Source organism: Panulirus ornatus, chromosome 44, assembly GCF_036320965.1.
Source record: "Panulirus ornatus isolate Po-2019 chromosome 44, ASM3632096v1, whole genome shotgun sequence".
Classification (NCBI taxonomy): Eukaryota; Metazoa; Arthropoda; class Malacostraca; order Decapoda; family Palinuridae; genus Panulirus; species Panulirus ornatus.
In genome coordinates this window covers 8,551,686-8,568,720 of record NC_092267.1, presented here as the reverse complement: position 1 = coordinate 8,568,720, position 17,035 = coordinate 8,551,686, and the positions used below count along the sequence as shown (strand labels likewise).

Here is a 17,035-nt window from a genome sequence, read left to right as displayed (position 1 = left end):
GACCACAGTGAAGACAGGTCATGCTGAACGTGACCTCACGAGACCACAGTGAAGACAGGTCATGCTGAACGTGACCTCGCGAGACCACAGTGAAGATAGGTCATGCTGAACGTGACCTCGCGAGACCACAGTGAAGACAGGTCCATGCTGGACGTGACCTCGCGAGACCACAGTGAAGACAGGTCATGCTGAACGTGACCTCACGAGACCACAGTGAAGACAGGTCATGCTGAACGTGACCTCGCGAGACCACAGTGAAGATAGGTCATGCTGAACGTGACCTCGCGAGACCACAGTGAAGACAGGTCATGCTGGACGTGACCTCGCGAGACCACAGTGAAGACAGGTCATGCTGAACGTGACCTCGCGAGACCACAGTGAAGACAGGTCATGCTGAACGTGACCTCGCGAGACCACAGTGAAGACAGGTCATGCTGAACGTGACCTCACGAGACCACAGTGAAGACAGGTCATGCTGAACGTGACCTCGCGAGACCACAGTGAAGATAGGTCATGCTGAACGTGACCTCGCGAGACCACAGTGAAGACAGGTCATGCTGGACGTGACCTCGCGAGACCACAGTGAAGACAGGTCATGCTGAACGTGACCTCGCGAGACCACAGTGAAGACAGGTCATGCTGAACGTGACCTCGCGAGACCATACTGAAGATAGGTCATGCTGAACGTGACCTCGCGAGACCACAGTGAAGACAGGTCATGCTGAACGTGACCTCGCGAGACCACAGTGAAGACAGGTCATGCTGAACGTGACCTCGCGAGACCACAGTGAAGATAGGTCATGCTGAACGTGACCTCGCGAGACCATACTGAAGATAGGTCATGCTGAACGTGACCTCGCGAGACCACAGTGAAGACAGGTCATGCTGAACGCGACCTCGCGAGACCATACAACCAAGTTACCACAGATGGTAATGCAGTTACCTGGGTACTAATACCCTGTAATTACCATAACTCTAATCATAACGCTTTCATGTCGCCGCATTCCCGCTCTACAACAACAACAACAACAACAACAACAACAACAACAACAACATCATTACGAACACAATGGCATTAACAACAGCAGCGGGAGAGGCTATGGCCACGTGGTAACTAAGTCAGATATTGAGCCTTTGTTACACTGACGAACAGGATAATGCGAAGCTGGGGTCCACTTACACAGTGGGTGACCACAGTGGATGTACTGATGATGGCTACTGTATTCTGGATGTATAGTGCCACTGGTGGCTATGTATTCTGGATGTATAGTGCCACTGGTGGCTATTGTATTCTGGATGTATAAGTCCACTGGTGGCTATTGTATTCTGGATGTATAGTGCCACTGGTGGCTACTGTATTCTGGATGTATAGTGCCACTGGTGGCTACTGTATTCTGGATGTATAGTGCCACTGGTGGCTACTGTATTCTGGATGTATAGTGCCACTGGTGGCTACTGTATTCTGGATGTATAGTGCCACTGGTGGCTATTGTATTCTGGATGTATAGTGCCACTGGTGGCTACTGTATTCTGGATGTATAGTGCCACTGGTGGCTACTGTATTCTGGATGTATAGTGCCACTGGTGGCTACTGTATTCTGGATGTATAGTGCCACTGGTGGCTACTGTATTCTGGATGTATAGTGCCACTGGTGGCTACTGTATTCTGGATATATAGTGCCACTGGTGGCTACTGTATTCTGGATGTATAGTGCCATGGTGGCTATTGTATTCTGGATGTATAGAGCCACTGGTGGCTATTGTATTCTGGATGTATAGTGCCACTGGTGGCTACTGTATTCTGGATATATAGTGCCACTGGTGGCTACTGTATTCTGGATGTATAGTGCCATGGTGGCTATTGTATTCTGGATGTATAGAGCCACTGGTGGCTATTGTATTCTGGATGTATAGTGCCACTGGTGGCTACTGTATTCTGGATATATAGTGCCACTGGTGGCTACTGTATTCTGGATGTATAGTGCCATGGTGGCTATTGTATTCTGGATGTATAGAGCCACTGGTGGCTATTGTATTCTGGATGTATAGTGCCACTGGTGGCTACTGTATTCTGGATGTATAGCACCACTGGTGGCTACTGTATTCTGGATGTATAGTGCCACTGGTGGCTACTGTATTCTGGATGTATAGTGCCACTGGTGGCTACTGTATTCTGGATGTATAGTGCCACTGGTGGCTATTGTATTCTGGATGTATAGAGCCACTGGTGGCTATTGTATTCTGGATGTATAGTGCCACTGGTGGCTACTGTATTCTGGATGTATAGTGCCACTGGTGGCTACTGTATTCTGGATGTATAGTGCTACTGGTGGCTACTGTATTCTGGATGTGTAGTGCCACTGGTGGCTACTGTATTCTGGATGTATAGTGCCACTGGTGGCTACTGTATTCTGGATGTATAGTGCCACTGGTGGCTATTGTATTCTGGATGTATAGTGCCACTGGTGGCTACTGTATTCTGGATGTATAGTGCCACTGGTGGCTACTGTATTCTGAATGTATAGTGCCATGGTGGCTACTGTATTCTGGATGTATAGCACCACTGGTGGCTATTGTATTCTGGATGTATAGTGCCACTGGTGGCTACTGTATTCTGGATGTATGGTGCCACTGGTGGCTACTGTATTCTAGATGTATAGTGCCACTGGTGGCTACTGTATTCTGGATGTATGGTGCCACTGGTGGCTATTGTATTCTGGATGTATAGTGCCACTGGTGGCTACTGTATTCTGGATGTATAGTGCCACTGGTGGCTACTGCATTCTGGATGTATAGTGCCACTGGTGGCTACTGTATTCTGGATGTATAGTGCCACTGGTGGCTATTGTATTCTGGATGTATAGTGCCACTGGTGGCTACTGTATTCTGGATGTATAGTGCCACTGGTGGCTATTGTATTCTGGATGTATAGTGCCACTGGTGGCTACTGTATTCTGGATGTATAGCACCACTGGTGGCTATTGTATTCTGGATGTATAGTGCCACTGGTGGCTACTGTATTCTGGATGTATAGTGCCACTGGTGCATGGCAGATCCTCGTGCATGGCAGAACCCGCGCATGGCAGAACCCGCGAATGTCAGAACCCGCGCATGGCAGATCCTCGTGCATGGCAGAACCCGCGCATGGCAGAACCCGCGCATGTCAGAACCCGCGCATGGCAGATCCTCGTGCATGGCAGAACCCGCGCATGGCAGATCCTCGTGCATGGCAGAACCCGCGCATGTCAGAACCCGCGCATGGCAGATCCTCGTGCATGGCAGAACCCGCGCATGGCAGAACCCGCGCATGTCAGAACCCGCGCATGGCAGATCCTCGTGCATGGCAGAACCCGTGCATGGCAGATCCTCGTGCATGGCAGAACCCGCGCATGTCAGAACCCGCGCATGGCAGATCCTCGTGCATGGCAGAACCCGCGCATGGCAGATCCTCGTGCATGGCAGATCCTCGTGCATGGCAGATCCCGCGCATGGCAGATCCTCGTGCATGGCAGATCCCGCGCATGGCAGATCCTCGTGCATGACAGATCCTCGTGCATGGCAGATCCTCGTGCATGGCAGAACCCGCGCATGGCAGATCCTCGTGCATGGCAGATCCCGTGCATGGCAGATCCTCGTGCATGGCAGAACCCGCGCATGTCAGAACCCGCGCATGACAGAACCCGCGCATGGCAAAAACTCGTCATTCGATTATCAAAATGCTTTCTTCAATCTCCCAGCATCTCTCCTTCTCTCTTAAATACTACCTAAGTGTTTCCTAAATATTAAGGGGAATGAGTATTTAAAGGAATGATATGCGTCTATCATCCACGAGTCTCAAGTTCGAAGGAAAATGATGGAGGAGATACGTCTTATCTCCAAACTAACTTTGATGAGGGCGTGTACGAGAACAGGATTCGATTTCGGAGGCTACACGAACCTAATGGAAAGATAAGAGATAAGATGGACTGTAATGCATAATACAGCGGGTGTTACAGCCACAATTAATGCCCTTTGCCATTAAGCTTCCACCTCATCACATAACAATTACCACAGTCATTAGTACGACCTTCCGTAATGGTTGTTACAGAGGCCAGCCACGGTAGACGTATACCTCATTAGAAGCGAAAACACTAATTCAGCTAATTAACACCTTAAATTACTGCTCTTATCTTAATTGCTCTTATCAATATGTAATAACAGGTCAGTCAATCAAAAATCACAGGTCTTGTCAATATATGATTACGGGTCAGTCAATCTAAAAGAACTGGTCTTATCAATATATGACTACAGGTCAGCTAATCTAAAATTACAGGTCTTGTCACTATATAACCATATGTCCCAACAATGTATAAATGACAGGTACCATCAATATAATGTTACAGGTCATACCAATATACAGTTACAGGTCCTATCAATGTGAAATTACAGGTCACACCACCAACATAATGTTATAGGTCACACCAACATAATGTTACAGGCCACACCAACAATGTTACAGGTCACACCAACATAATGTTACAGGTCACACCAACATAATGTTACAGGTCACACCAACATCATGTTACAGGTCACACCAACATAATGTTACAGGTCACACCAACATCATGTTACAGGTCACACCAACATAATGTTACAGGTCACACCAACATAATGTTACAGGTCACACCAACATAATGTTACAGGTCACACCAACATCATGTTACAGGTCACACCAACTTCATGTTACAGGTCACACCAACATAATATTACAGGTCACGCCAACATAATGTTACAGGTCACACCAACACTACAGGAATCATTAAGTAACGAGAAATACCATTAATTATCGTCCACGACAACAACAAAGACGTCATCAACAAAGACGTCATCAACAAAGACGTCATCAACAAAGACGTCAACCCCCGTTAAGACAACATGTAATACATCATCACCAACAACACTATACACATCATCACCAGCAACACTATACACATCATCACCAACAACACTATATACATCATCACCAACAACACTATATACATCATCACCAACAACACTATATACATCATCACCAACAACACTATATACATCATCACCAACAACACTATATACATCATCACCAACAACACTATATCACTCTCCAACAACACCATAACACACTCCAACAACACTATACAACACACTCCAACAACACTATACAACACACTCCTACAACACTATACAACACACTCCAACAACACTATATAACACTCTCCAACAACACTATGCAACACACTCCAACAACACAATATAACACTGTCCAACAACACTACATAACACACTTCCACAACACTATACAACACACTCTAACAACACTATACAACACACTCCAGCAACACTATATAACACACTCCAACAACACTACATAACACACTTCCACAACACTATACAACACACTCCAACAACACTATACAACACACTCCAAAAACACTATATAACACACTCCAAAAACACTATATAACACACTCCAACAACACTGTATAACACACTCCAACAACACTATACAACACAATCTAACAACACTATACAACACACTCCAACAACACTATACAAGAGTCTCCAACAAAAGACCACAACCCCTCCCAACCCCACCACAGGCAGGGATCAGAGCCGCACTACAAGCCGAGGTTGTAGCTATCATCAACCTCATTACCCATAACGAAAACCTGGGGAGAACACACACACACACACACACACACACACACACACACACACACACGCAGACTCACCTTCAGCTAGATCGCTCGCCACCAACACCTGCCTGACGGAGGCGACCCTAGGTACTGGATGTATCATAACCCACAACACCTCCCTGGCTGTGCCTCTCCCTCCTGCAGGAAGGGTGAGCCAGGTGAAGGCCCTCTGGAGCCACCACAACCCTCGATAACCACAAGCACCTACCTGACGAAGGATGGCCTTTGTCTCCCCTCTCCCTCTCCTGCAGGTACATAGCCATCGTGAAGCCCCTGGAGCCGCGGATGTCCAAGACGGTGGCGCGGGTGTTCATCCTGGTCATATGGGCGTCCTCCATGGTGCTGGCGATGCCATGTCTCCTGTACTCCACCACCGTCTCCATCACGTGAGTCCTCCACCCTCACACCTGCAGACATGAAGATGTGTGTGCGTGTGAGTCCGTGTTTGTGTGTCTTTGTGTGCGTTTAACAAACACAACAAACACACAAAAGCACATACATAACACACACACACACACACACACACACACACACACACACACACACACATATATATATATATATATATATATATATATATATATATATATATATATATATATATATATATATATATATATATAGGGATAGGGGAGAAAGAATACTTCCCACGTATTCCCTGCGTGTCGTAGAAGGCGACTAAAAGGGGAGGGAGCGGGTGGCTGAAAATCCTCCCCTCTCGTGTTTTTTTTTTTTTTTTTGATTTTTCAAAAGAAGGAACAGAGAAGGGGGCCAGGTGAGGATATTCCCTCTAAGGCCCAGTCCTCTGTTCTTAACGCTACCTCGCTAATGCGGGAAATGGCGAATAGTATGAAAGAAAAAGAAAGATACATATATATATATATATATATATATATATATATATATATATATATATATATATATATATATATATATATATATATATATATACACACATTTCTATGAGTCCACGGGGAAATGAAACACAATAACTTCCCAAGTGCACTTTCGTGTAATAATCACATCATCAGGGGAGACACAAGAGAGAAATATAACAGTCAGTTGATATACATCGAAGAGACGAAGCTAGGACGCCATTTGGTACCAAATTGAGTGACTACCCGAATGAAGGATGGGTACGTTCAAGTCTGGAAATATATATATATATATATATATATATATATATATATATATATATATATATATATATATATATATATATATATATATATATATATATATATATATTCTTCTTTTTCTTTTAACTATTCGCCATTTCCCGCATTAGCGAGGTTGCGTTAAGAACAGAGGACTGGGCCTTTGAGGGAATATCTTCACCTGGCCCCCTTCTCTGTTCCTTCTTTTGGAAAATTAAAAAAAAGAAAAAAACGAGAGGGGAGGATTTCCAGCCACCCGCTCCAATATATATATATATATATATATATATATATATATATATATATATATATATATATATATATATATATATATATATATATATACTCAAGCTGACATTAATTTGTTGCTGAGTGTAAACATGCAATATGAAAGCCTTAACCATTTTCAACATGTATACCACATCACCAACATTTGCACGAGATAACTGGGGACGTAATTGGTTCATAACCTTGACAGCGACGCGAACATGAGTGGGTCAAAACACCACCCACTTCCAGCCTGGGAATGAGGAGAGGATCAATATTGACAACCGGATGTGGTTCATCCCTTTCCCAGTAGAGCCACGACTTGTTACCACGTACAGATGTTGGGCGTTTCCTCCACAGCGGTCTATATGTGATGGCTGGATGACAGAGAGATGCAAGCTTTCCTCTGGTAACATCTGATCTTAAGATCAAAACTGGTAATGATGATCAGGTCATTACATGAGTCATAATGTGGTGTCCAGAATGAGGGACTGAGGCTAATTTTCTAGCAACACTGGCTAAGATATGACCCACGAAACCATTCATCAACTCAAACAAAAACAAAAATCTACGATGTGATGACCTTTGACCCTTCATATGATGTGATGACCTTTGACCCTTCATACGATGTGATGACCTTTGACCCTTCATACGATGTGATGGCCTTTGACCCTTCATACGATGTGATGACCTTTGACCCTTCATACGATGTGATGACCTTTGACCCTTCATACGATGTGATGACCTTTGACCCTTCATACGATGTGATGACCTTTGACCCTTCAAAAGTAGTGAACACTCGATAGAATCTAAATTTTGACATACGGGTCGTATGTGACATAGAGAAATATATCTTTTTTTTTCTGCCCCACTGTCTCGAACACGGGGTTAAATAGATCCAAATGATATGGCCAACTGGAATGGAAATGTTTCCCTCTAATGACCTTTAACACTAAGTCCAATGGTTGTAATGTCCAAATCACCATTTACTTTGGTATAGGATCTTGGGGTGATGGTATCTGTGTATACTTCGTCTCAACCTCTACCCTTAAGCGACCTATAAGTCTCTTTGACCTATGACCCATAGAATCATTTAATGACCCATTGAATGATTAAAGTTCTCTGATTATCAAAATGGCCCCCCTCAATAAAATATTATCTAGCAGTGCTAAACCAATGTACGTAACTACCTCGTTTCAAGTCAATCACCATCTGTTGAAATAAAAAGGATTTTTAGCAATAAATTGCAGTACTTCTTCAGTAAAATTTTGACATTTTAATTTTGACCTCCAGAGAAGACTACAAATTGTCGCTAATTTATCACCTGCAGGACATGGACGGAACAAGGAGAACCATCCACAAAAATGTCACGGACAGTGGCTCGAAAATGGCCCAAGAATGTTCAAAAAGGCTCGCGAAAATGGCCAAAGGCTGTTCAAAAATGGCTCGGAAATGGCAGAAAAAAAAAAAATGGATACAAGACCAAAACCATACCTCTTGCTGGCTCTGAACTGTGAGCAATAGACCAAAATGGTCAAATTACAAATTTGATACGAACGAAAAAAATATATATATATGTATAAAAATGTTTCCTTCTGAACAACAAAGAACACAATACCTTTTATATCCCAGTGTTGTATCCCATCCCAGCTAGACCCCGCAGACCATACATATATATATATATATATATATATATATATATATATATATATATATATATATATATATATATATATATATATATAGGGGATAGGGGATTAAGAATACTTCCCACGTATTCCCTGCGTGTCGTAGAAGGCGACTAAAAGGGGAGGGAGCGGGGGGCTGGAAATCCTCCCCTCTCTTTTTTTTTTAATTTTCCAAAAGAAGGAACAGAGAAGGGGGCCGGGTGAGGATATTCCAAAAAAGGCCCAGTCCTCTGTTCTTAACGCTACCTCGCTAACGCGGGAAATGGCGAATAGCTAAAAAAAAAAAAAAAAAAAAAATATATATATATATATATATATATATATATATATATATATATATATATATATATATATATATATTCCTATGAGTCCACGGGGAAAATAAAACACGATAAGTTCCCAAGTGCACTTTCGTGTAATAATCACATCATCAGGGGAGAGACAAGAGAGAAATATAACAGTCAGTTGATATACATCGAAGAGACGAAGCTTATATATATATATATATATATATATATATATATATATATATATATATATATATATATATATATATATATATATATACATATATATATATATTATCCCTGGGGATAGGGGAGAAAGAATACTTCCCACGTATTCCCTGCATGTCGTAGAAGGCGACTAAAAGGGAAGGGAGCGGGGGGCTGGAAATCCTCCCCTCTCATTTTTTTTAATTTTCCAAAAGAAGGAACAGAGAAGGGGGCCAGGTGAGGATATTTCCTTAAAGGCCCAGTCCTCTGTTCTTAACGCCACCTCGCTGATGCGGGAAATGGCGAATAGTGTGAAAGAAAAAGAATATATATATATATATATATATATATATATATATATATATATATATATATATATATATATATATATATATATATATATATATATCGTGAAGCAGACGAGGCAGACAGATGGCCGAATTAAATTAACCATCTCCACTCTCATTTTCTAAGGACGTGAAAATCCACATTTTCTGTGTCGGGTTAAGCTTCCGTAAAACGTAAGTCTTTCTCTTTCTTTCTGGGCCGGCACACTGACCTGTTACGTCCGTGTGCCCAGCTTTGACGTGAACTGCTAGGAAAGAAGAGCAATAACAATTACATGTCACTTAAAAAAAAAGACATAATTTAATCGTATTGAAAAAAGAAAAACAAAAAAAATAATGCTTTTCCAGAAAATGGTTATGTAAATTCCAGTTGACAAGTTCCACAGAGGGAAAAAATGAACAATGTCGTATATCATTTGGTAAAAATGGCTTTATTTTTTTCAGATACGAAGCGGAAGTGAACCTTTTTCTTTTCTTTTTTTTTTCTAAGAAGCGAAACTGTTGGTTAAATGATGCTTCCTTACCTTTTCCATTCAGTATATCAAGAGTGACTGGCTAAATTGTCACCTGTACTTGTTCCATATGGCTTTCCAATCTTATCCTTCTTTTACACAACTGATCCTTTACATTACCACTGTCTTGACCTCCGCTGGCGACGGTCTGCTAAGGACCGTGTGTTCACTGATGTTCAATATGTCCTTGGACCTTCCAGCCACCCCAGGACTGTACAACCGGGACCCTGGAACTTCCAGTCCCTCTGGACTTCCCTCCCTCAACTTTACAACTCTTAGTTTCTGGAGTCTGGACTTGTGCCGGTCACCCAACCACAAACACGAGATCAGAACACACCAGAATCTTGGGTTAAACAGTGATATATATATATATATATATATATATATATATATATATATATATATATATATATATATATATATATATATATATATATATACATATATATCGCCTGATCATGTGATTATGACACGAAAGTTCACTTGGGAAATTATCGTGTTTCATTTCCCTGTGGTTGAGAAAGGAATATATATATATATATATATATATATATATATATATATATATATATATATATATATATATATATATATATATATATATATATATATATATCCCTGGGGATAGGGGAGAAAGAATACTTCCCACGTATTCCCTGCGTGTCGTAGAAGGCGACTAAAAGGGGAGGGAGCGGGGGGCTGGAAATCCTCCCCTCTCGTTTCTTTTTTTTAATTTTCCAAAAGAAGGAACAGAGAAGGGGGCCAGGTGAGGATATTCCCTCAAAGGCCCAGTCCTCTGTTCATAACGCTACCTCGCTATCGCGGGAAATGGCGAATAGTATGAAAAGAAAAAAAAAAAAAAAAAAAAAAATATATATATATATATATATATATATATATATATATATATATATATATATATATATATATATATATATATAAAGGGGAAGAGTGGTTTGGAAATGTCTGGGGAGTGAAGTCAGGGGTTAGTGAGAGGACAAGAGCAAGGGAAGGAGTAGCAATACTCCTGAAACAGGAGTTGTGGGAGTATGTGATAGAATGTAAGAAAGTAAATTCTCGATTAATATGGGTAAAATTGAAAGTTGATGGAGAGAGGTGGGTGATTATTGGTGCATATGCACCTGGGCATGAGAAGAAAGATCATGAGAGGCAAGTGTTTTGGGAGCAGCTAAATGAGTGTGTTAGCGGTTTTGATGCACGAGACCGGGTTATAGTGATGGGTGATTTGAATGCAAAGGTGAGTAATGTGGCAGTTGAGGGAATAATTGGTATGCATGGGGTGTACAGTGTTGTAAATGGAAATGGTGAAGAGCTTGTAGATTTATGTGCTGAAAAAGGACTGATGATTGGGAATACCTGGTTTAAAAAGCGGGATATACATAAGTATACTTATGTAAGTAGGAGAGATGGCCAGAGAGCGTTATTGGATTACGTGTTAATTGACAGGCGTGCGAAAGAGAGACTTTTGGATGTTAATGTGCTGAGAGGTGCAACTGGAGGGATGTCTGATCATTATCTTGTGGAGGCTAAGGTGAAGATTAGTATGGGTTTTCAGAAAAGAGGAGTGAATGTTGGGGTGAAGAAGGTGGTGAGAGTAAGTGAGCTTGGGAAGGAGACCTGTGTGGGGAAGTACCAGGAGAGACTGTGTACAGAATGGAAAAAGGTGAGAACAATGGAAGTAAGGGGAGTCGGGGAGGAATGGGATGTATTTAGGGAATCAGTGATGGATTGCGCAAAAGATGCTTGTGGCATGAGAAGAGTGGGAGGTGGGCTGTTTAGAAAGGGTAGTGAGTGGTGGGATGAAGAAGTAAGAGTATTAGTGAAAGAGAAGAGAGAGGCATTTGGACGATTTTTGCAGGGAAAAAATGCAATTGAGTGGGAGAAGTATAAAAGAAAGAGACAGGAGGTCAAGAGAAAGGTGCAAGAGGTGAAAAAAAAGGGCAAATGAGAGTTGGGGTGAGAGACTATCAGTAAATTTTAGGGAGAATAAAAAGATGTTCTGGAAGGAGGTAAATAGGGTGCGTAAGACAAGGGAGCAAATGGGAACTTCAGTGAAGGGCGTAAATGGGGAGGTGATAACAAGTAGCGGTGATGTGAGAAGGAGATGGAATGAGTATTTTGAAGGTTTGTTGAATGTGTCTGATGACAGAGTGGCAGATATAGGGTGTTTTGGTCGAGGTGGTGTGCAAAGTGAGAGGGTTAGGGAAAATGATTTGGTAAACAGAGAAGAGGTAGTAAAAGCTTTGCGGAAGATGAAAGCCGGCAAGGCAGCAGGTTTGGATGGTATTGCAGTGGAATTTATTAAGAAAGGGGGTGACTGTATTGTTGACTGGTTGGTAAGGTTATTTAATGTATGTATGACTCATGGTGAGGTGCCTGAGGATTGGCGGAATGCGTGCATAGTGCCATTGTACAAAGGCAAAGGGGATAAGAGTGAGTGCTCAAATTACAGAGGTATAAGTTTGTTGAGTATTCCTGGTAAATTATATGGGAGGGTATTGATTGAGAGGGTGAAGGCATGTACAGAGCATCAGATTGGGGAAGAGCAGTGCGGTTTCAGAAGTGGTAGAGGATGTGTGGATCAGGTGTTTGCTTTGAAGAATGTATGTGAGAAATACTTAGAAAAGCAAATGGATTTGTATGTAGCATTTATGGATCTGGAGAAGGCATATGATAGAGTTGATAGAGATGCTCTGTGGAAGGTATTAAGAATATATGGTGTGGGAGGCAAGTTGTTAGAAGCAGTGAAAAGTTTTTATCGAGGATGTAAGGCATGTGTACGTGTAGGAAGAGAGGAAAGTGATTGGTTCTCAGTGAATGTAGGTTTGCGGCAGGGGTGTGTGATGCCTCCATGGTTGTTTAATTTGTTTATGGATGGGGTTGTAAAGGAGGTAAATGCAAGAGTCCTGGAAAGAGGGGCAAGTATGAAGTCTGTTGGGGATGAGAGAGCTTGGGAAGTGAGTCAATTGTTGTTCGCTGATGATACAGCGCTGGTGGCTGATTCATGTGAGAAACTGCAGAAGCTGGTGACTGAGTTTGGTAAAGTGTGTGGAAGAAGAAAGTTGAGAGTAAATGTGAATAAGAGCAAGGTTATTAGGTACAGTAGGGGTGAGGGTCAAGTCAATTGGGAGGTGAGTTTGAATGGAGAAAAACTGGAGGAAGTGAAGTGTTTTAGATATCTGGGAGTGGATCTGTCAGCGGATGGAACCATGGAAGCGGAAGTGGATCATAGGGTGGGGGAGGGGGCGAAAATTTTGGGAGCCTTGAAAAATGTGTGGAAGTCGAGAACATTATCTCGGAAAGCAAAAATGGGTATGTTTGAGGGAATAGTGGTTCCAACAATGCTGTATGGTTGCGAGGCGTGGGCTATGGATAGAGATGTGCGCAGGAGGATGGATGTGCTGGAAATGAGATGTTTGAGGACAATGTGTGGTGTGAGGTGGTTTGATCGAGTAAGTAACGTAAGGGTAAGAGAGATGTGTGGAAATAAAAAGAGCGTGGTTGAGAGAGCAGAAGAGGGTGTTTTGAAATGGTTTGGGCACATGGAGAGAATGAGTGAGGAGAGATTGACCAAGAGGATATATGTGTCGGAGGTGGAGGGAACGAGGAGAAGAGGGAGACCAAATTGGAGGTGGAAAGATGGAGTGAAAAAGATTTTGTGTGATCGGGGCCTGAACATGCAGGAGGGTGAAAGGAGGGCAAGGAATAGAGTGAATTGGAGTCATGTGGTATACAGGGGTTGACGTGCTGTCAGTGGATTGAAGCAAGGCATGTGAAGCGTCTGGGGTAAACCATGGAAAGCTGTGTAGGTATGTATATTTGTGTGTGTGGACGTGTGTATGTACATGTGTATGGAGGGGGGGGGGTTGGGCCATTTCTTTCGTCTGTTTCCTTGCGCTACCTCGCAAACGCGGGAGACAGCGACAAAGTATAAAAAAAAAAAAAAAAAAAAAAATATATATATATATATATATATACATATATATATATATATATATATATATATATATATATATATATATATATATATATATATATATATATATATCGATCAAAATGCATTTTTCAATTTCTTTCATATTCATGCGTTATGAAGAACTCAAGCTGAAAGCTAAAATTTAATCTTGATATATGAACAGGTGCGACACCGACTCACTGGAATACGAGTTTGGAATGGCTGAAGTCTTCAAGGGGTTTGGTTCGTCCTGTAACTCTGTGTTACGTCTCCTTCGTACAATGCAACGAGAGCGGAAAATGAAAAACGAGACGGGGTTTGGCCCCTACACTATACAACCATTGTCAAAAATTAAACTTCTGAGGAAGACGAATGCAGAGGATATAGACACACATGACCATTAAAGATTGCGACATATAGCTACGTCTGTGTATAGAATAAACAGAGAGACAGAAATGATGCTACACTCCCGTCTGCTTCTACGGATATACATCCCGTCAATACTGCCTCAGATGAACTTCCACTCCGAGAGCTTTAACAAAGCGCACAGAACCGTGTGATAACACTCAAAGATATATATATATATATATATATATATATATATATATATATATATATATATATATATATATATATATATATATATATATATATATACATGCACAAAGAGCTCTGGACCTCCTGGATTTTTCGTCTCGAGAAATATGCCTGGCTCATTCCAGCCATTTTGGGATGGTTTGGATGGAACCATACCAGCTTCTTGGAAGATTATGGGATGGTTGTAACCTCTCCAGCTGTTGAAGTCAGCGAGGATGGTTGTAACCTCTCCAGCTGTTGAAGTCAGCGAGGATGGTTGTAACCTCTCCAGCTGTTGAAGTCAGCGAGGATGGTTGTAACCTCTCCAGCTGTTGAAGTCAACGAGGATGGTTGTAACCTCTCCAGCTGTTGAAGTCAGCGAGGATGGTTGTAACCTCTCCAGCTGTTGAAGTCAACGAGGATGGTTGCAACCTCTCCAGCTGTTGAAGTCAACGAGGATGGTTGCAACCTCTCCAGCTGTTGAAGTCAGCGAGGATGGTTGTAACCTCTCCAGCTGTTGAAGTCAACGAGGATGGTTGCAACCTCTCCAGCTGTTGAAGTCAGCGAGGATGGTTGTAACCTCTCCAGCTGTTGAAGTCAACGAGGATGGTTGCAACCTCTCCAGCTGTTGAAGTCAACGAGGATGGTTGTAACCTCTCCAGCTGTTGAAGTCAACGAGGATGGTTGCAACCTCTCCAGCTGTTGAAGTCAAAGAGGATGGTTTACATCTGAGCAATTCTGTAAACCATTACCTTCCCGTCCTTGCCATGCGACACTCAAACTCTCCCAAAGAATAGAATGTAAAAAACAAGTTGGCGACACCCAAACTTCTGGCATGTCTTGGTTGGTATCCTTAAGACATATTTATATTCCGTGTTTGTATTAAAGTGTAAGAGGGTTGGGCGTCTTCAGAGGTATCATTCAAACACATCCAGGCGTCTGATGTGACCGTCCTTGGGCTAACGACATCAAATACCTCCCAAAGAAGACTTTAAAGGAGAAAAACTTTGCATTTCCTTAATATTTCTCCCTAAAAGAATTTAGGTCTCCGGGGGAGATACTGTGATAATAACTAGATAGCTGTTATCTTCGGATTCGCTGGTGACACATCTTAAAAGCTCCGCTCCTCAAGGGGAAATGGTGGTATTCGTTATTCAGCGGTTCATTTTCACAAATTCCACGTAAACACCTGAATCGTGTTTGCATGAGCCATCCTTGCACAAGGTCTCTGCATAATTCCACCCTCGTAAAACACTTATCCCGTCGCTCACATCCCACAGCCAGGAAACCTCTCTTCGTCTTGCTCTCAGATTGAATCAGGAATTTCAGATCGCGCGCATCTTAATGTTGCATGAGAGGCAAATCAATGATGCTAGCAAGATGGGGAGGAGGGGAAAGCCACAAACCCAAGACGGAATCCAGTCTCGCTTGATCCTGCACACTTCACGAGCCCCCCCTGTGAGAGATCACACCTCTTTCTCACCTGGCTACAAGTTCTACTTATCTACTGTATCTACTGTATCTACGGCAGTTGGCTCTTGTGAACACAACGTGTTAAAGTGTGTAGTAAGGGGGGGGGGGGGGAATGGGGGGACAATGTCTCAACAAACGTTCACATACAGAAGAACGTTTCATCACCTCCTCAACAAACGTTCACATACTGAAGAAAGTTTAATCATCTCCTCAACAAACGTTCACATACAGAAGAACGTTTAATCATCTCCTCAACAAACGTTCACATACTGAAGAACGTTTAATCATCTCCTCAACAAACGTTCACATACAGAAGAACGTTTAATCATCTCCTCAACAGGCATCACTTCCTGAGGAAAGACTTGATGACTTTAGCCTTGCCAAAGTGAGTTATGATTCGACAGATAAAGTCATTCAGTGTTCATGAAACTGAATTTCTTTTTATTCAGAAATGGTGATGGAGTTCAGCGGAACATCACACACGTACAGCATTTTCTCATCTCTTGGCTGCAGTAAAACTGAATCTTACATTTTCGTACACAGCCCTGGTATCTAGCAGACAGACCCGGTATAACTCAGGATACGAATATATAAAAAGGGGATCATGGGAACCCCATGGAATGGTACATGGTGCATAACAGCTGGGATCATGGGAACCCATGGAATGGTACATGGTGCATAACAGCTGGGATCATGGGAACCCATGGAATGGTACATGGTGCATGACAGCTGGGATCATGGGAACCCATGGAATGGTACATGGTGCATAACAGCTGGGATCATGGGAACCCATGGAATGGTACATGGTGCATGACAGCTGGGATCATGGGAACC

General features: G+C 42.4%; 1 protein-coding gene across 1 annotated transcript in view; it reads left to right on the top strand.

Annotated features, from left to right (window-relative positions):
- Positions 1-17,035, top strand: part of LOC139762718 (tachykinin-like peptides receptor 86C) — a 112,450-nt gene that overhangs the window by 74,956 nt on the left and 20,459 nt on the right. Inside the window, exon 4 of the mRNA XM_071687743.1 lies at positions 5,963-6,097. Within this exon, the coding sequence (XP_071543844.1) occupies positions 5,963-6,097 (135 nt within the window). The remainder of the gene's footprint in view (positions 1-5,962; positions 6,098-17,035) is intronic.